The sequence below is a fragment of the Melospiza melodia genome, chromosome 18, assembly GCF_035770615.1.
Source record: "Melospiza melodia melodia isolate bMelMel2 chromosome 18, bMelMel2.pri, whole genome shotgun sequence".
Classification (NCBI taxonomy): Eukaryota; Metazoa; Chordata; class Aves; order Passeriformes; family Passerellidae; genus Melospiza; species Melospiza melodia.
The window spans coordinates 13,809,016-13,827,370 of record NC_086211.1 but is presented as its reverse complement, the minus strand read 5'-3'; the positions used below and the strand labels follow the sequence as shown (position 1 = coordinate 13,827,370).

The 18,355-nt window shown below is 59.1% G+C and overlaps 2 protein-coding genes across 9 annotated transcripts in view; both read left to right on the top strand.

Annotated features, from left to right (window-relative positions):
* Positions 1 to 15,073, top strand: part of MGRN1 (mahogunin ring finger 1) — a 49,830-nt gene extending 34,757 nt beyond the window's left edge. For 2 of the 8 annotated variants that reach the window (XM_063171213.1, XM_063171215.1), the window contains 11 exons: positions 856 to 903; positions 3,829 to 3,897; positions 5,743 to 5,902; positions 7,696 to 7,805; positions 8,622 to 8,693; positions 10,919 to 11,142; positions 12,118 to 12,241; positions 12,704 to 12,749; positions 13,330 to 13,434; positions 13,921 to 13,965; positions 14,434 to 15,073. In XM_063171213.1, the coding sequence (XP_063027283.1) occupies positions 856 to 903; positions 3,829 to 3,897; positions 5,743 to 5,902; positions 7,696 to 7,805; positions 8,622 to 8,693; positions 10,919 to 11,142; positions 12,118 to 12,241; positions 12,704 to 12,749; positions 13,330 to 13,434; positions 13,921 to 13,961 (999 nt within the window). In that variant the 3' untranslated portion in view covers positions 13,962 to 13,965; positions 14,434 to 15,073. Of the gene's footprint in view, positions 1 to 855; positions 904 to 3,828; positions 3,898 to 5,742; positions 5,903 to 7,695; positions 7,806 to 8,621; positions 8,694 to 10,918; positions 11,143 to 12,117; positions 12,242 to 12,703; positions 12,750 to 13,329; positions 13,435 to 13,825; positions 13,966 to 14,433 lie in introns of all 8 variants that reach the window. The other 6 variants (XM_063171210.1, XM_063171211.1, XM_063171212.1 and 3 more) reach the window with 4 other exon arrangements.
* A 463-nt stretch (positions 15,074 to 15,536) lies between these two features.
* NUDT16L1 (nudix hydrolase 16 like 1) lies at positions 15,537 to 18,340 on the top strand. The gene is made up of 3 exons (XM_063171208.1): positions 15,537 to 15,769; positions 16,186 to 16,446; positions 17,376 to 18,340. The coding sequence occupies exons 1-3, from the start codon at positions 15,545 to 15,547 to the stop codon at positions 17,775 to 17,777; spliced, it is 888 nt and encodes a 295-aa protein (XP_063027278.1). The 5' UTR covers positions 15,537 to 15,544; the 3' UTR covers positions 17,778 to 18,340.
* The last annotated feature ends 15 nt before the right edge of the window (positions 18,341 to 18,355 follow it).

Sequence of the window (18,355 nt, the reverse complement as noted above, 5' to 3'; positions counted from 1 at the left end):
CTATTTGTATGTATCTTTAAGATCAGAGGAATAACCTTGATTCTGTGTGTAGTCTGACCTTGCAGCTCCTCCAAAGGCAGAAACTTGTTTGCCTGAAAACAGGACTGTTTTGTCTGGGGTGTGATGTTGTTGTCCCTTCCTCCTGAGACTCCTGCAGACCTGCAGTGTTCCCAGGACCTGCTGAGCATCCCCTGAGTCTCCTTTGCTGCTCTCTAGGCTGTGCCAGGGGAGTTGGTTTCTTTAGTGGCCCTTGTGGGTGATGGGGAAAGTAGAACTGGCACACATCTCCCATCACTAATTGTGGCACCAGGCACACACAGAATTGTTCCAGCTGTTCCTGCTGCCACTGAGCAAAGGAAAGGCTCCCAGCTCTGAGGATGTGGAGCACATGGGACTTGTTTCTGACTCCATCCAGTGGACAAAGCTGGTTCTCAGCCTCATGGCAGCCCCTTGCTCTGTCAGGGCTCTGCCCTCGAGTGACTCTGTCATTTGGTGTTAGGGTACAAACAAATATCCCCCACCAAGTCTTGCTGGACTGGCTGCAAGTGTCTGCACCCAGCTGGACTGCTTGCAGTCTGAAAGCATCCAGGGAGTGTGCCAGGGGAGTTTTGTGTGGGCTCTGAGCCACTTCAGCCAGGTTTAACTTCAGCCAAGCCAACCTGGCTCTGCTCTGGAGCAGACCAGTAGCTCCCCAGTACCCTGTTCCAGTAACTCTGCTGGGAGGGATGCTGCCATCCAGGCTGATACAAACCCCACTGTCCCCTTAGCTTGCAGACACCAGCTCTGAAATGAGCCCATTATGATTTGTGCACTGCAGCTATTTCATGTTTTAATGTCTTTTTTTTTTCCTGCTAGCACGTTGATGGCAGTTTTTCAGTGAAACCACTAAAACAGAAGCAGATTGTAAGTACCTGTTTCCTTTCTACTCTTAAAGAATTCCTGGTGTCCCTCAGGTGCCTGGCTGTGCCCAGAGGGAGGGTTTGGTGTTCACTGAGAGCCTGAGGTCTCACCTCCTTAGCTCTGATTTTGTAAATAAAGGCAGCAAGGTGCTGGCAACTCTTTATTTTGCCATTTTGTCCCCCATGCTGGTGTGGTGTGATGTGCAGAAGCTGGGTAGTGTCTTATCAAGATTGAGGTTGCATCCAGTCCTGCATAGCCAGAAATACATTAGCAACTGCTAAGATTGCCAAGAATTTCAGCTTCTGCAAAGAAATCTGGTAGTGATTCTGCTGCAAGGAACAGCTTGAAATGTCTTCAAGAAAGAGATGAAATTTTGGTGGTTGATCCTTTCAGCTTTAGCTATGTGCTGTGTTTTAGCTTTTAATGAGTTTCACTTCATCTGCTTACTTGATAGCTGGGGGTTTCTGATTTAAGTTCCTTTTGCTACCTTTAAGTGCCTTAATAAGACACTGTTTACTCTAAGATATTCATTCCAGTCCCTGGGTCAGAAAAGAGCTACCAGCAGTGTCAGTAATCATAGCTCAAGATGGCATTTGGGAAAACACACAGCACCACTGAAACTGAGATAGCATCTGCACCCTTAGGAGACAGAGCAGAGGTGTAGAGTCTGTGTCTAGAATAAACCATCTGTATAACATTGTACATCCTTTGCCATCCTTTTTTTTTTGCTTTTGCCTTCCCCTCCCTGCCACTGCCAGGGCTGTGGGTACCTTTTGTGGGCATTGATCAGGAGGCAGCAGTGCACGAGCTGATCAGCTGGAGTGTAAGCACCAACCTGCCTGAAGAGAGTCAGGATGGATGAATACCAACAGTTGGGTCAGCAGAAAAGCATGACCTGGACTTGGCCAGTGGCTTTGTGTGCATCTGCTGAGGCTGTAAACGGCAGCAGAAGCCTGTGGAAGGATGATGTGGTGTGGGATGGGTTGGAGAAGCATGGAGGTGAAGAATTGTGTACAACCACCTGCTCCTTCTGAATTACTCCCACTCAGGAAACCTAGAATTCTTCCCAGGAAGAGCTTTGTTGCACTGCTCACCCTTTCCCTACTGGGACAGAAGCTTCTCAGGATTTTTAGAGGGAAGAAGTCAAAAGGAACACAAGACTCCTGCAAGGACTGGGCCTCTTTCTTCCTGACCTCTTCTGTGCTTTGAGCTGACAACTTCTGCACTTACAGTTGCTCCTCATGATCCTCTGAGGAGTCAGGATGCTGGAACAAGGCTCTCTTTGAAATGCCAAGTTACAAAAGAACATCTCCCACATAATTGTTCCCAAACTTCCTGGGTGAGTTGTGAGCTGCTGCAGAGGGTTTTGCTCAGCAGTCCAACAGCTGATCTCATTGCCATGAAATGCAGGCCTAGAACAGATTGTCTGTGAGCTGCACACTGAGTTACACAGGGACACTCTGCAGTTAGTTTGTTATCACTGCTGTGTCCCAGCTCAGAGCATTTCTGAATTTCTGGGTACAGCCAGCTCCTGCCCCCACCTTGCCATGTGTCACCTTCTGCAGCACTGGGGTGCCATGGCGAAGCCACTCCTCTGCTGAGTGGTGACAAGAGAGAGGAGAGAGGCCACTTGGACATGGAAATTACAGAAGCCAAGGGATTGATGAGCTCTTTTAGCATGGAGTGCTGGTGGCTTGGCTTCACTGCATGTGGAGATGGCAGGAAAGTGTTTCCTCCCACCTTTTGGGATATATGCCTGCTTGGTACCTTGCAACCCCCTCACCCTTTTACCTGCTGTGAGGGTTTCTGTGGAGGAGCACATCCTGCTCTGGGGAAGCTGCTGTGCAGCACCAGATCACAGACACACAGAAACATTTAGGTTGGGAAAGAGCTGCAAGATCATCGAGTCCAACCTGTGAGTGGTCACCACCATGGCACTCAGCCCAGTCATTCCTTGAACACCTCCAGGGATGGTGACTCCATCACCTCCTGGGCCCTTCCAATGTTTGACAACCCCTTCTGTGAAGAAATTCCTCCTGGTGTCCAAGCTGAGCCTCCCCTGGTGTTACAGATCCTTCTGCAGAGCCTTCCTACCATCCAGCAGATGAACACTCCCACCAAACTTTGTGTTGTGTGTGACCTTACTGAGGGTACATCTGATCCCCTCATCCAGGTCATCAATGAAGATGTTTAACAGGACTCAATCAGTGCTGAAATTCAGCTGCTCAGTGGGGTTTGCAGATCATGCCTTGGAGTTGTCCCAGGCTGGGGCTCTGACCAACTTCCAGCTGTGCCTCAAGCACCTTCTGCCACCACACCCTCAATTTAGAGATGCCACCAAGGGCCTGGGGATGGCAGTAAATGACATTGCACTAACACAGAGTTATTCCTTGAGTGCTCTTCATGCTAAGGGACACGGTTTGTCTGTCCTCAGTAGCTCAACGTTATGCTCCCAGGGATGGGCAGGGAGGTGATGTGCTGCCACTGGTGTGCCAGGAAGGAGCTGTTGGCACAGCCCATCCTCTGAGGTTGCAAAAATGGGTGCAAGTTCATCTTGGTTGAAGTTAAGCAGGACCTAAGAGAGGAGAGGAGTGTAGAAGGCTGATTGCCTCTGGATTATTTGAGCTGTGGGTGTGTATTCCCAATGTCTGGGCCAAGCAGAATACTTGGTTTTAGATTATCTTGATAGCCCAGCTAGCCATTTCTGTTACTCTCTGCTCACACCAGGCAGGATGGGCTCTACTTTCTGAGCAAGGAGAGGCTCATTCTCCCAGCTGTCCTTTGCAATATATATTTGTTACCTTTTTCATGTCACTATAGGGGAGTTCTAGATGTGACATTTGACACAGGGAAAGAGGGAGGGAAGGTGGTCACAAAGCAGTAATGCCAGAGCAGCTGTCACTCATGCAGTGTGGTGTTCTCCCCCAGGTTGACCGGGTGAGCTACCTGCTGCAGGAGATCTATGGCATCGAGAACAAGAACAACCAGGAGACCAAGGTAAAGGTGCCCAGGAGCTCCCTCAGCTGCAGTTCCCAGCCTGCACCTTCTGCTTTTGAGCCCAGCAATGGGGATTTGTCAGGGCAGGGTGGAGGTGCTTTCCACAGTCCAGGCTCTGTCCATTCCTGCAGGCACCCAAGAAGGCCAGGGATGACAGCTCATCCCTGGTGTCAGCCCAAACAGTCAGTGGAGTTGTGCTGAAGTAATTTTAGGCAGCATGAGGCTCTTGAGGATGTTCCCTGTGGCTGGGATTGCAGGAGAGAAGGGCATCAATGCCCCAGGGGTGTGTCAGAGCATTGATTTTTGGGGCTTGTAGAGAGCCAGTGTTGCTGTGTCTCTGCAGTCAAGGCAGTCATGCCTGGTGTCTGTGCTTTGCTCTTGTGTCTCCTTTGTGTTCTGGCTGGGTGTTCTGCATGTTCCTGTAGTGTCCAGAGACATTCCTCTTGCATTCCTCAGCAGGAGAAAGCACAGCACCCCTAAGGGATGTACATGCAAATGCCATAACCAGAAACTTGAGGCAGGAGCTGCTGCTGGATCCCAGCCTGCTGCACAGCCCTGCTCAGCTTGTGTGACTGATTTATTCTTCTTGTAGCCTTTGTAGAGCTGCCCTTTGCTGCCACCTGGGCTATACCTGGTGTGTGTGCCCAGTGCTGGCCTTGGGATCACACAGCTCTGGGGTGTGGAGTGCAGTATTTGCACACAGTGGAGCAAGACAAGCAGGATTTCCTCTGCAGTGCCCTGCCCAGAGCATCCTGTGGTCCCTGTCTGCCAACAGCACCTGAAGAGGCAGGAGGGAAAAGTCTTTTGTTCTAAGATTTTTCTTGCACAGGATTGAGGGAGGGAATGAACAGGATTGAGGGCTTCTTTTTGGGTCTTGTGATGATTCTCGTGATCCAGCAATCCTGGCCCATCAGACAAGTGGCCTGGGGCCATTTTTGTTCTTCCTTATTCAGCAAACCATGTGAGTGGGACAGCAAAGAGCCTGCTCTCCCTCCAATAAAAGGCAGGGTGAGGATGTGGCAGCAGCACAAATGCTGTTTACACTGAGGTTGCCCCTGGTCTGGCACGTGTTAGCCCTGGTGACCAAAGGGGCTCCAGGTGAAGGTGGAGGGTACCCTCCATCCTGGGTCATTGTGGTGGGCTCTGGCACAACTTCTGTGACATCAGTGGGGAGACTGTGGAGTTTTCTGGTGTCAGTCTTGTGGTTGGAGAGGGAGTTTCTCTCCTTGATCAGTGGCTGTGATCCAGTTTGTGGGGCTCTGAGAAAGATGGGTGTGAAGCACATTCATGTCAAATGGGTGCACACTGAGCCTTTTAGCAGGGTGGCTGTGGGCAGGTGAGCACCCTGGGCTGATTCTCCTGCAGCTGCATCAGAGCTTGTGCCAGCACAGGGGATGCAGGAGAATCACTCACCTGCTCAGGGGACTTGTGGAAGCTGGGCTAGACATGGCTGGAACGACAGGCAGCACACAGCTCCTTTTGGGGCTGCTCTGTGTGTGGGGGAGAAAGGCCAGAGTACCAGAGAGTTCACTTCTCTATTGACCCTGGAGCCACCAGGATGGGAGGCAGGAGCTTGTTCCTGGTCAGCCTCAGTCAAGGGGATCTCTGCCCCATAATGGGTCCCCTCTGAACAGAACATGGCTGTGGGGAAGGACAGCTCTGCCATGAATCCCCAGTGCCCTGAGAGGAAGGAGTGTGAGCAGGGCTGTGTGGGCTACAGCTTGCTCTCCTTGAGGAGCCCCTGCTGAGAGCTGCAAAAAAGAAATTCTAGACTTTTGGGTGGGAAATTCCCCCTGGCACCTGTTCCTTGGCAGCTTGGCACAGCCCCTTTGCCTCTCCTTGCAGCCCTCAGACGACGAGAACAGCGACAACAGCAACGAGTGCGTGGTGTGCCTGTCGGACCTGCGGGACACCCTGATCCTGCCCTGCCGCCACCTCTGCCTCTGCAACTCCTGCGCCGACACGCTGCGCTACCAGGCCAACAACTGCCCCATCTGCAGGCTGCGTGAGTGCCCCAAAGCAGCACAGCAACTGCCCCATCTGCAGGGTCCCTGAGTGCCCCAAACCAGCCCAGCAACTGCCCCATCTGCAGGCTGCGTGAGTGCCCCAAACCAGCCCAGCAACTGCCCCATCTGCAGGGTCCCTGAGTGCCCCAAACCAGCCCAGCAACTGCCCCATCTGCAGGGTCTGTGAGTGCCCCAAACCAGCCCAGCAACTGCCCCATCTGCAGGGTCTGTGAGTGCCCCAAACCAGCCCAACAACTGCCCCATCTGCAGGGTCTGTGAGTGCCCCAAAGCAGCCCAGCAACTGCCCCATCTGCAGGGTCTGTGAGTGCCCCAAACCAGCACAGCAACTGCCCCATCTGCAGGGTCCCTGAGTGCCCCAAACCAGCCCAGCAACTGCCCCATCTGCAGGGTCTGTGAGTGCCCCAAACCAGCCCAGCAACTGCCCCATCTGCAGGGTCTGTGAGTGCCCCAAACCAGCCCAGCAACTGCCCCATCTGCAGGGTCCCTGAGTGCCCCAAACCAGCCCAACAACTGCCCCATCTGCAGGGTCTGTGAGTGCCTCAAACCAGCCCAGAAACTGCCCCATCTGCAGGGACTGTGAGTGCCCCAAACCAGCCCAGCAACTGCCCCATCTGCAGGGTCTGTGAGTGCCCCAAACCAGCCCAGCAACTGCCCCATCTGCAGGGTCTGTGAGTGCCCCAAACCAGCCCAACAACTGCCCCATCTGCAGGGTCCCTGAGTGCCCCAAACCAGCACAGCAACTGCCCCATCTGCAGGCTGCGTGAGTGCCCCAAACCAGGCCAACAACTGCTCCATCTGCAGGGTCTGTGAGTGCCCCAAAGCCAGCCCAACAACTGCCCCATCTGCAGGGTCTGTGAATGCCCCAAACCAGCCCAACAACTGCTCCATCTGCAGGGTCTGTGAGTGCCCCAAAGCCAGCCCAACATCTGCCCCATCTGCAGGGTCCCTGAGTGCCCCAAAACCAGCCCAGCAACTGCCCCATCTGCAGGGTCTGTGAGTGCCCAAAAACCAGCCCAACAACTGCCCCATCTGCAGGGTCCCTGAGTGCCCCAAACCAGCCCAGCAACTGCCCCATCTGCAGGGTCCCTGAGTGCCCCCAAACCAGCCCAGCAACTGCCCCATCTGCAGGGTCTGTGAGTGCCCCAAACCAGCCCAACATCTGCCCCATCTGCAGGGTCTGTGAGTGCCCCAAAACCAGCCCAGCAACTGCCCCATCTGCAGGGTCTGTGAGTGCCCCAAACCAGCCCAACATCTGCCCCATCTGCAGGGTCTGTGAGTGCCCCAAACCAGCCCAACAACTGCCCCATCTGCAGGGTCCCTGAGTGCCCCAAACCAGCCCAACAACTGCTCCATCTGCAGGGTCTGTGAGTGCCCAAAAACCAGCCCAACAACTGCCCCATCTGCAGGGTCTGTGAGTGCCCCAAACACCAGGCCAGCAACTGTCCCATCTGCAGGGTCTGTGAGTGCCCCAAACCAGCCCAGCAACTGCCCCATCTGCAGGGTCCCTGAGTGCCCCAAACACCAGCCCAACAACTGCCCCATCTGCAGGGTCTGTGGGTGCCCTGGTCACAGGCCAGCCACTGTCCCAGCTACCAGGCCAACTAATGCCCCATCTGCAGGGTCCCTGAGTGCCCCTGCCACAGGCCAGCCTCTGCCCCATCTGCAGGGTCCCTGAGTGCCCCAGCCAGCAGGCCAGCCTGTGCCTGGGCAGGAGCCCTGGCTGTCCTGGCCCTGCTGGGCAGTGCAGTCACCAGCTCCTGTTCTCTCGTAGCTTTCCGTGCCCTGCTGCAGATCCGGGCGGTGAGGAAGAAGCCGGGGGCTCTGTCACCAGTGTCCTTCAGCCCTGTCCTGGCACAGAGTGTGGACCATGATGAGCACTCTGTAAGTACCTGCTGAGCCCTGTGCAAAGCCTGGCTGCTGCTCTCAGCCTCAGCAAGCAGCTGCTGGGTGCTTGAGTTGCTTGGACTGATGGCTGGGACCTCAGGAGGTTTGGTCACACCCTCCACTGAGGGCTTCCCAAGCACTGCTGCCTTTTCTTATCAACCTGCTGGATTAAAGGAAACAAACCCACAGAAATCTCAGGATGAGAAGGTTTCTTGTAGCCTGGCCCAACAGAAAAGTGACAGACTCTGGGCATGACAGGGTGGGAGCTGTGAAAACAGGGCAGAGGGGTTCCAGTTTGCCTTGCATACACATCTCTGTGGTAGCACACAGATAAAATACCCTTGGCACTGGGGTTCCCAGCATGGGAGCTGTGGCAGTTCCCTGAGTGTCTTGGCATGCATGTGAGGGAGTGTGGGATGGGAAGTGTGGTGCTGGTGGCCTCAAGGCCCAGTTGCATGTCCCAGTGTGGGAAGGGCAGCAGCTCTCTGCCTGAGCAGCACTGTTAATCTTCAAAGCTGGCTCTGGTAAAACACCAAGATTAGAATGAGGAGAAGGACAAGTCTAGATCATCCTACAGGCTTTCATGGGAACAGATACTGTCACAGGAAAAGGTTGGGTTTGTCCATCTGCCCTCTGCTGCCTCCAGCTGGGGCTGAGGAATAGGGGGCTGAAGGCCTGAGGGTTGTGAAGCAGAGTGTGGTGTGTGGAGGACACAGGTGCTGTCACCTGCAGCGAGGTGAGGAGATGCTGTGTCTCTTCCTGTCACTTAACCTCAAAAAACAACTCCTTTAAAACATGGTTTTCTCTTGACAGCACCCCTTTAAACCCCTTAAGGTGAGCTCTGTCTCCCTGCCCAGCAGGAAGCCTAGGAGGGAAGTGAGAACAGTAAGTGGACTCTGCTGGTTGCACTTGGCAGCTCTCTGCCAGCAGTGTCACCTGCACGTGGCAGTGTCACCACGAGGGCTTGCTGACACGCTGGGTTTGGCCTGTGCCCTGCCAGGCTGTGACACTCCACGTCCCTCACATGGCAGTGAGATGCTCACACCCTGCACAGATGATCACTGACATCCCTGGTTTGCCTGTGGAGGAACGAGCCAGAAGGAACAGCTTGGCACAGGGCTCTGGTGCTGCCTCTCAGGGACTGTCCCTGGCTGATTTATGGTTCCTGGCCAAGATGTTTTCACAGCTTCATAGGACTGTGGGCAAGCTGCAGTGCCCACAGCTCACCCAAAAGCTTCCTTGCACTTACTCATCCCCTTGGCAGTTTGGTGTGGGCACATCTTGGTGTGGTTTGTGGTGCTGGCATGTGGAGGTGCAGCTGGAGCTGGTCTTGCATTCAGGCTGGTTTGCTTTTACAGGAACAGGAAGGATGGAGCTTGTCTTGGCTGGGGAGCCTCTGAGTGGGTTTGGCAGTGTGTGACTGGAGTGCTGTGCTGGGGACAGCATGGATGGCAATTGTGGGGCTCCAGGAGCTGGGAAAGGGAAACCTGAGGGAGCCCCCAGGCCAGGCAGGCTGTTTGTGCCCTCTCTGTGTACTCCCATCAAATGCAGCCATGGCTGCCATCTCTGTCAAGGATGTTGCAGTTTTCTGTTGATCAGGCCAGCTCAGATGCTGGGCCTTGTAGGGACACAACTTGCTGGGCTTGAAGGTCTGGAGAAAACCCAGTGCTGGTTCAGGTTTGAACCATTCTGGCTTGACCTGCTCTCTGCAAGGCTCCCACAGGCACTGGCAGTGTTCCTGGGGGCTGGTGTGAGTGTCCCACAAGGGAGTGGTATCCCAGTGAGGGTGTCCTAGCCATTGGTGGGAAATCCTCCTACAGGCTCTGAGCTCTGCTGTGCAACCCGAGCTTTCCCCACAGCAACAGGCAGCCAGGAGAAAAAGCCCCAAACAGGAATCCAGGGGGGTTTGTCTCCCTGACTTTTCTGTACACAGAATAGCACAGCTGGGCTGCTGTCTGCAGATGAAATTTTTTGGAGATGGCTTTTGGCCCCACCACCTGCAGGTGGCAGCAGCTGGGAGCCCATTCCTTCTTTAGCTGAGCTGTTTATCTTCAAAGCTCCTAACCCTCGCAGGACCAGTCCTGGGATGTGGGCTGGTGATTGACCCCACTCATCCTTCCCTCTCCTGCTGTGACCACAGGTGAGTCAGTTCAGCACTCAGCTCTCACCAGTCAGGGGCTGTGTTGGACCAGGCTGCTGGGCAGGTTCATCTGCAGCTGTGACTGGGACATGGGGCACAGAGAAGCTGTGGAGGTTTATGGCCAGGCTTAGCAGCATGGTGCCATCCTCTGTACAACTTAGAAACACCTTCTGGAGGACACAGGGCTGAAACAGCTCAATTTAATGTAGCCTGAGCTGTGGGAGTGTCACCTCTTGATTTGTATCAGACTGGGCTGAGCTGCATAAACCCCAGCATAAACCCCATTTTTCTCTGGGTCCACAGGGTCTTTATGATCAGGAGGATTTTTGGAGTTAAACCTGTGTTGATTTAATGGCTTTGCAAGGCTCTCTTTGAGTGGCAGCTTTGTGATTTACAGAGGGAATGGGAATTGGTGTGGTTTTCCTTCCTCCTCATGAGGTCAGTGGTTCTGTGATCCCTTTCCTGCCTTTTACCAGAGGTGACTGTGCATGGAACCAGTGTTAGCAGTGAGAGCACATGGGAGAAGTGGGGTAGGTTCAAGAACCATCTCTTAGCTGTGGCATACAAGCTCCCCTCCTTCAGCTCTGCCTTGGTGCACTGGTGGTGCTGTGAAACAGCTGCATGTTCCATGCCTGGGAGCACAGGTGGGATGCTCACTGAGCTGGAAGGGTCTCTGAACCACTGGAGGAACTTTCAGGGGAGAAAAAAAAATCCAAACGTATTTTATAGCAGCTTTTTAGGAGCCTGCTGCCTCACCCTCCTTGCCCAGCTCTTGAAAGCACATCAGGGAGATGCCCAATCTCTCAAGCACTGCTCTGGGAACTTGCCTGGAGCATCACCAGCATTCCCTGAGGGGATTTTGTGGCTGTGCAGGCAAGGAGCCGAGGTGGCTGTGTGGATGGGCTGCCTGGGGGGCAGGGGGCTTCCATCCTGTGATATTTCCCTAACATCCGCCTGTTTCTCACTGCAGAGCTCTGACAACATCCCCGCAGGCTACGAGCCCATCTCGCTGCTGGAGGCGCTCAACGGGCTGCGCTCAGTGTCGCCCTCGCTGCCCTCGGCGCCGCTCTACGACGAGATCTCCTACTCGGGCGTGGTGGATGGCGTGGCCCCGGCCAGCCGCCCCCTCGCGGCCATGGACAGAGCCCTGGAGGCTGCCCACCAAAAGGGCAAGCGCAGCAAGTCCCCAGACAGGTCAGCAGGGCATGGGGCCGCTCCTCCTGCAGGCCCTGAGGCTTGGTGGCCACAGAACTGAGAGCCGGGAGAGGGCTCTGGCTGGTCACTGCTAACCCAGAGTTTAGGAGGACAGCAGGTACTTGTGCCAGGGAGGGAACTGGGATATTGTCCCTGTGTTCAGCCTGAGGTTACAGCTTGTATCTCCTAAGAGTCTCCCTCTGTCACCAAAAGAAAGAGGAGAATTTAATCATAGAATCACAAAATGGTTTGCATTGGGAAGGGCCATAAACCTCATCTCATTACAACTCCCCTCTGTGGACAGACAACTTCCACTATCCCAGGTGGCTCCAAGCTGTCTCCGGCCTGGCCTTGGACACTTCCAGGGATGGAGCAGCCACAGCTGCTCTGGGCAACCTGTGCCAGGGCCTCACCACCCCCACAGCAAAGACTTCAGATGGAAATGTCTCCTTCCCAATGCACTGAGTCCTAGGATTTACATTTGATGTCCAAACCTTAGTGGATTCCAGCTTTCCATGGAGCTCCTCAGGAGCAAAGGAACGGGGAGAGGAGTGACCTGGATTTCAGAGCACAAAGTGCTGAATGGAGATCCTGTAGTTCTTGTCTGAAGGCTCCTCTGTTGGCCCTGTGATGGAGGGGTTGGGTGAGGATATGGGGCTGTTCACATCAGATCAGACTGGGTTTGTTCCTGGCACTCCTCACTGTGCTCCAGCCCAGATTTTCACCTGGGAAGGGAGCCCTGAAAGTGTGAGGAGCAGCGTGGGACCTGGGCTCTTGTTGCTGTGCTGGAGTTTGGCACCTCTTGGCTCTGTTCCACCCTGCTGCTGTTCTCCATGTGGCCAGCACTGGAGGCCCTGGTGAATCCAGCTCCCCAGTCTGAGCTGCTGCTCGTGAGAGTTGGCTTGTGCTGCCCCCAAATCCTCCAGGCCCCAGGGTGCTGGGAACTCCCTGCAAATGGAGTTTCTCTTGCTGCAGCACACTACGGTCTCCCTCATCCCCGATCCACGAGGAGGATGAGGAGAAGCTCTCCGAGGACTCTGACTCGCAGGCGGTGCTCAGCGGGGGCGAGCTGGTCCTGAGGGAAACCAGCTCCCCAGAGGTGAGTGTGTGCTCTGCTGGGGGGCTGCTGGGACACAGCTCTGCTGGGGGGCTGCTGGGACATGCAAGTGCCTCCTGAAGGACCATTGCCCCGAGCCAAGAGTTTTGGCTGCCTTGTTTACCCGTAAGGCTCCATGGGGAAGGATGTAGCCACTCCCCGTGCTCCTGGCACCTCTTTGGGAGTGGAAAACCACTCAGCTGGAGCCATGGCAGAGCTGACCTTCCCCAGCATCCTGGGCAAGCCCTGCAGTGTTTGGGGCAGGGCTGGGAGCTGGGCTTTAGGAGCTTGCAGTGCCCAGCCCTCCATCCCAGCCTGTGGTGCTGCAGCACTGGGGCAGCCCCCTGCTCCTGCTCTGGAACAAGCCCTGGCCCCAAGCACAGCTCCCTGGAGGAAGCCAGAGCAGGAGAATGGCACAGCAAAGGCTCCAGCTGCAGAAATAACCTGTGCTGTCCCTCCTTACAGAGCGTGGCAGGGGAGGAGATGGAGGAGGCCTCATCGGTGCAGCAGGGTAGGTGTGGCTGCAGCCAGACCTTGGCTCGGTGTTCAGGGCTGTTGTGGTGGGACAGGGACAACTGGGGAATGAACAAATGAGCTCAGAACCATCCAGCCCCCTAAGTCCATCTCTGGGGCTCTGTTCTTCACCAGGGAAGGGTGCAGGGTCTTGGAGGTGAGGGAGCAAAATCTACAGGTCTCCCTGGTTTATTTGCCAAGCATCCCACCTTACTCTGAGCTTTACTCGAGCAGAGCTTTCCATGCCATGAGCTTTCTTTGCACTACTGGGGACACCACTGGGGTCCTGATGAGAGCACATCCACTGTACTGGGCACACCGGATGGGTCTCTGGTCCTTGGGGTGGGTCTGTGGTGCTCAGTCAGCACCCAGAGGGGACAAGGATGGGGTGGCGGAGGAGTGATGGGCAGCTTTGTGGCACTGGTACCCGGGCCAGTGTCACCAGCACTCCTGGCACATCAGTGGGGCTGGGGGGGGAGCCTGGGGAGCTTCCTCACGTCAAGACCTGGACGCCCCCTGGCCACAAGCACCCTGCTCCGTGCTGGGGGCTGAGGGGCCGCGCTCTGGGCTGGTTCCAGGGAGCCGCCCGCCCTCGGTGGAGGACGTGCTGCAGGACGGCGGCTGCGAGAGCCGGAGCCTGACGCGCTCCGAGAGCGATGCCCCGGTCGATGTGTTCCTGCCAGGTAACGGCCGCGCCGCTGGGGCCGGGGCTGCCCCGGGGCCGCGCTCTGTGCAGCCGCGCCCCACAGCCCTGGCATGGGATGGAACGGGTCTGGAACGCTCCTGCACCAACAGGGGGCAGGGGGGGCGGTGGGCAAGGGGGGCTTACACAGAGGTGACTTGGCCCCTTTCTCTCTCCTCCTCCCTCACCCTCGTGTCTCTGTCCTTCCCCTCCTTTCTCCTCTTTGGGCCACAGCTGCTCCCGAGCACAGCTCTGTGTGACAAAGGCCCCCTGTGTGCTTTGGGGTGAGGGAGGGGAGCGCTCTGGGCCAGCAGCTGGGGGCTGGGGCAGTGTTGTCAGGCAGGGAGGGTCCCAGGGTGCCGTGGCCTCACCTCTGACTGTTGTCGTTGCAGCCTGTTTTCTTCCGTAGAGTCGCAGTCTGTTCTGAGTTACCTCTCTAATGTCTCCTTCCCTCTCTGTCTGCCTTCCTCCCTCCTGTCTTGGGCAGCACTTGGTCCTGATTCCTGCTCTGTTGGTATAGAGGAGTAAGCTGGTACGTTTCTTGTTCTTCTTATGCATCCCTGTAGTGTGGGGCAGCAGGGCCCTGCTGGGAGTGCTGGCAGAGAGCGGGGACAGGGCTGGCCCTGGCCATGGGGATAGGGAAGGAGGGGCAGCAAACCAGCCAGGCTGCACTGCTGCCTCTGTCCTCGCTGCCTTCCCATTCCTGGCACAGCATTCCTGCTGCCCCTGAGTGCCAGGACACCAGGCCGGGCAGCAGAAACCCCTCTCTGCTGGTTTGTGCTGAGTGAGGGCTCTGCTGCCTCCTGGGCACCACCAACATCCAGGCCCTGCTGGCATCTCCCAGGCTGTGGCAGTGTCCCCGCTCAGTGTCCTGTCTCACTCAGCCTGCAGCTGAGGGGATGAGCGGCTGGCTCCAGCCCCATCTCCCGTGCCCAGTGCAGGGTGGGAGGGATGGCAGAGCCCTGCCATTGCCGGCCCTGAACTCCCTGTCCTCACCCAGGCTCGTCCGACTTCACCAAGACGCTCCCCGTCCGCGGCACCGGCAGCCCCACGCAGCCCCTTCTCTTCGAGCAGACCCGTCTGCACCTGGAGGACGAGCAGAGCCTTTCGTGAGCGGGCCGGGCCCTGCCCCGGGTGCCGCCGGGCCCGCCGGGCGCTCCGGGACCGGCGCGGGGTGTCCGTGGCACGGACGCGCGTTCGGCACAGCCTGTGCATGTTGGCTGGCGGTGGGTAGGGGCTGCTGTCGTGTTTGTCCGTGGGAGGTGTCCGTGGGGCCGGGGCGGGGATTGGGGTCCGAGTCGCGGATGAAGGACACTACGATGTATATTTTGTACTTACCGAGCACAGCCCTTTGCTGTCACTGCCCTGTACATAGCTGTGGCCCTCCCCGCCTTGCCGGGCCGCAGGGCTCCGCGGCACCGGGGGAGTGCGGGGTCAGCCCCGGCCCGGCCCGAGGCAGTCGCGGGGGGACGGGGGGTCAGTCCCGCCCCGGCCCGTTCGGGGTGACCCCCGCGCCCCCCGTTCCCGCAGAGCCCGGCGCTGCCCACGCCGTGTGCCTTGTTCTGCTTCTGCGGGGGGTCCCGGGGCGCGTCCCACCCCCCTCCCCGTCTATGTTTGTAGTAATAAACCCGTGGAGCAGCCACGCGAGTCCGTGTGCACCGGGGGGAGCGTTGGGAGCGGGGGGCTCGGGCCGGGGGCGGGGGGAGCGGTTGGGGCGGGGCCAATGCACGGGGGCGGGGCTTGGCACGGAGGGGCGTGGCCAAGGCACGGCAGGCGGCCTCGCTCGTTCCCGCCCCCGCCTCCTTCCCGGCATGCCCTTCGGCGCCCCGCCTTCCCTCTGCGCTTCGCTGCGATTGGCTGCGCGCGCCGCCGGCCCCCGCGCGCGGCGCTGCCCTAATGAGGCGAGCGGCGCGCGCAGCCTGCCCGCCCCTCATTGACCGCCCGCCGCCTGCCCCGCCTCTGGCGCGCGCGGCGATTGGCGGACGCCCCCGAGAGCCCATTGGCTCTGCGGCGCGCGGCGCGCTCCCATTGGCCGAGGCGGGCGGCGGTCCCGCCCCCGCGGCGTCGTGGGCGCGGCGCGTGCGCGGAGCGGGCGGCGCTGGCGCGAGGCGATGGCGGCCGTGGGGACGATGGCGGCCATGGGCCCGCTGCCCGCCATGGGCGCGCTGCCGCCCCTGCCCACTCTCGGCGTGCCCGGCGTGCCCGAGCTCAAACCGCTGACGCGCTACGACGCGATGCGGCTCGGCCCGGGCTGGAGCCACTCGTGCCACGCCATGCTATACGCGCCCAACCCGGGCATGCTGTTCGGCCGCATCCCGCTGCGCTACGCCGTGCTGGTGAGGGGGGGCGAGGCCGCGCCAGGCCGGGGCCGGGAGCAGGGCGGCGGCGGCGGGCGGGCCCTCGGGATGGGTCGGGGCCCACGGGGCTGGGTCGGGCCGCGGGCTCCGGGGGCGGCGGGCTGAGGGGCGGTGGCTCCGCGGTAGTTCCCGTTCAGGGCGGTAGAATCAGGCTGGGCCCGAGCCCGGGGGGGAGCCCCCGGGCCCGCGGGCTTGTGCGGCCGGGGCGCGGAGCCCCGACGGCCGGGCCGCTGTCGGTGAATGGTCCTGGATGCGCCGGAGCCGGCAGTGCCGCGACGGAGCGGCCGCGACGCCTCCCGCGCTCCTCCGGCTCCTCCGGAGGCCCCCGTGACGCCCCCTCGCCCCCCGCCGGGGGCCGCGCCGTGCCCCATTAACACCCTGCGCCTCTATTGCAGATGCAGATGCGATTTGACGGACTGCTGGGCTTTCCCGGGGGGTTCGTGGATCGCCGTTACTGGTCCCTGGAGGACGGTCTGAATCGGGTGCTGGGCTTGGGTTTAGGCTGTGTGCGCCTGACGGAAGCTGACTATCTGTGCTCGCACCTGACAGAGGGGCCACATCGCGTGGTGGCACACTTCTACGCCAGGCAGCTCACCCTGGAGGAGCTGCACACCATCGAGATCAGCGCGGTGCATTCCCGAGACCACGGGATGGAGGTGGGACACCCGGGAGGGGTGTGCGAGCTCTCACTTAGCCCAGGGAAGGCGCCGCTTCCCTCCTGGGTCTGCCGGGCTGCCCTGGCCAGCCCGGCCGGGGAATGCACCGCAGGTAGAGCTGCCGGCGGCAGGTGCCCGCACCGCCCGTGGCATCGGCGTTAGGGACCGTGGCCGGGGTCTGCCGCAGGCTCCAGAGCGTAGCGAGCTTGAGCTCCAGCTTTTCCCGGTGTCCACCCACGCAGGGATGAGCCCCGTGTTACCGCTCGGCCTCAGGATGTGGGCGAGGGCCGTTTGCAGCCGGGGGGATCTGCCCCTGCCCCGGGCCGAGTGCCCCGGACTGGACCGTGACCTCGGTTGGTGATGTCGCTGTGAGCCGAGTTCCTCCCCTGCGGGGGCGCCTTCCTGCTCGCGGGCAGCCGGGTCCGGCTGGCGGCCGGGGCAGAGCGGGAGAGCCAGGGCCGCCCCCCGCGCCCCCGCGGCGCTCGGTGGGTGTCGGCAGCCGGGCAGAGGCTGCAGAGGCAGCGGGCTCTGGGTTGTGGCCTGGTAGAGGGGCACTCGTGGGTCAGCCGTGGTGTCCCCACCACGCAGGGCACGGCTGGAGGGGCAAATGGGACTCCCCGTAGTGGCATGGGGCAGCGGGATCCCTCCAAAGGGGCAGCAGGGGGAGCAGAGCCAGGGCTGGGCTGAGGGGCTGGGCAGGGAGAGCAGGGCCCAGGGGGTTTGGGAAAAGGCAATGAAGGAACTCAGGGGGCTGAGGGCACCAAGGGCAGGGCTGGTGTGGGAGGGAGGGCAGGACGTGGCACAGGGGCAGGGCGAGCCTGGGCCGAGGGCTGGCGGGCACTGGGTGCGGGTGTGGGGCAGAGGGGATGTGGGGCAGGGGGGGCTGGTGCTGCTGTGGCCCCTGCTGAGCCGTGCCCGTGCTGTTGCAGGTGATGGGCATGGTCCGTGTGCCCCTCTACACCCAGAAGGATCGCATGGGTGGGCTGCCCAACTTCCTGGCCAACTCCTTCGTAGGAACGGCCAAGTTCCAGCTCCTGTTTGCCCTGAAGATCCTGAACATGGTGCCGGAGGAGAAGCTGGCCGAGGCCGTGGCTGCCACGCAGAGGCCGAAGAAGGGGGCCATCGACCACGGCGGAGGGGCAGCGGGACACCACCACCACAAGGCGGGCAACGAGCTGGCTAGAGCGGGCAATGAGCTGGCAGAGAGGGCAGAGCACCCGGGCATGCTGCACGGGGGGGCTGAGCAGCACCTGGTGGGGCTGGAGGGCGATGCCGAGGCGCTGGAGCAGGTGGGGCTGGGCGCTGACGAGCAGGGCGAGGGCATGGAGTGACGGCGCCGCCTCGGCGCTCCGTTACAAGGGGGTGAGCTGAGAGACTTCTAACTTTGCGACCCGTGGCTGGCTGCAGTGCTGCCCACGAGATCCCACTGCCCAGCCGGGAGGGGTTGGGTTTGTCTAAAGCAGGGAAAAGCGATTTTATTTTTATGGCCATTAAACTCTTAGCGAGCTTCCCAGATCAACCTGCACAGCCCCTGCAGAGAGAGTTCATGTGCTTACGTGAGGGCGCCAGAGCCTTAGAGTAACGCTTTGATTTCAGGGACACACTGCTGCTGTCAGGTCCCCCTTTCATTTGTAAGGAACAAAACATCCAATTTTTTAAATGCCCCGTCTCGACTTGGACGTGGCTGTGTTGGCACTGGGCACAGCTGAGGCCTGGGGCTTCCGGTCAAGCACCTCTGCCCATGTCAGTGGCCAGGCTCCCGCTTGGGGTGCTGGCACAGTGGGGCAGCCGTGCCATGAATTCCCTCTGGGGCGTTGGGGATGCTCATGTGGGTCCCTACCTGGAGATCTGTGGGAGCAGGAAAGTGGAATAAATGGCTTTGCTGAAAGTTTAACACTTGGGATCGTTC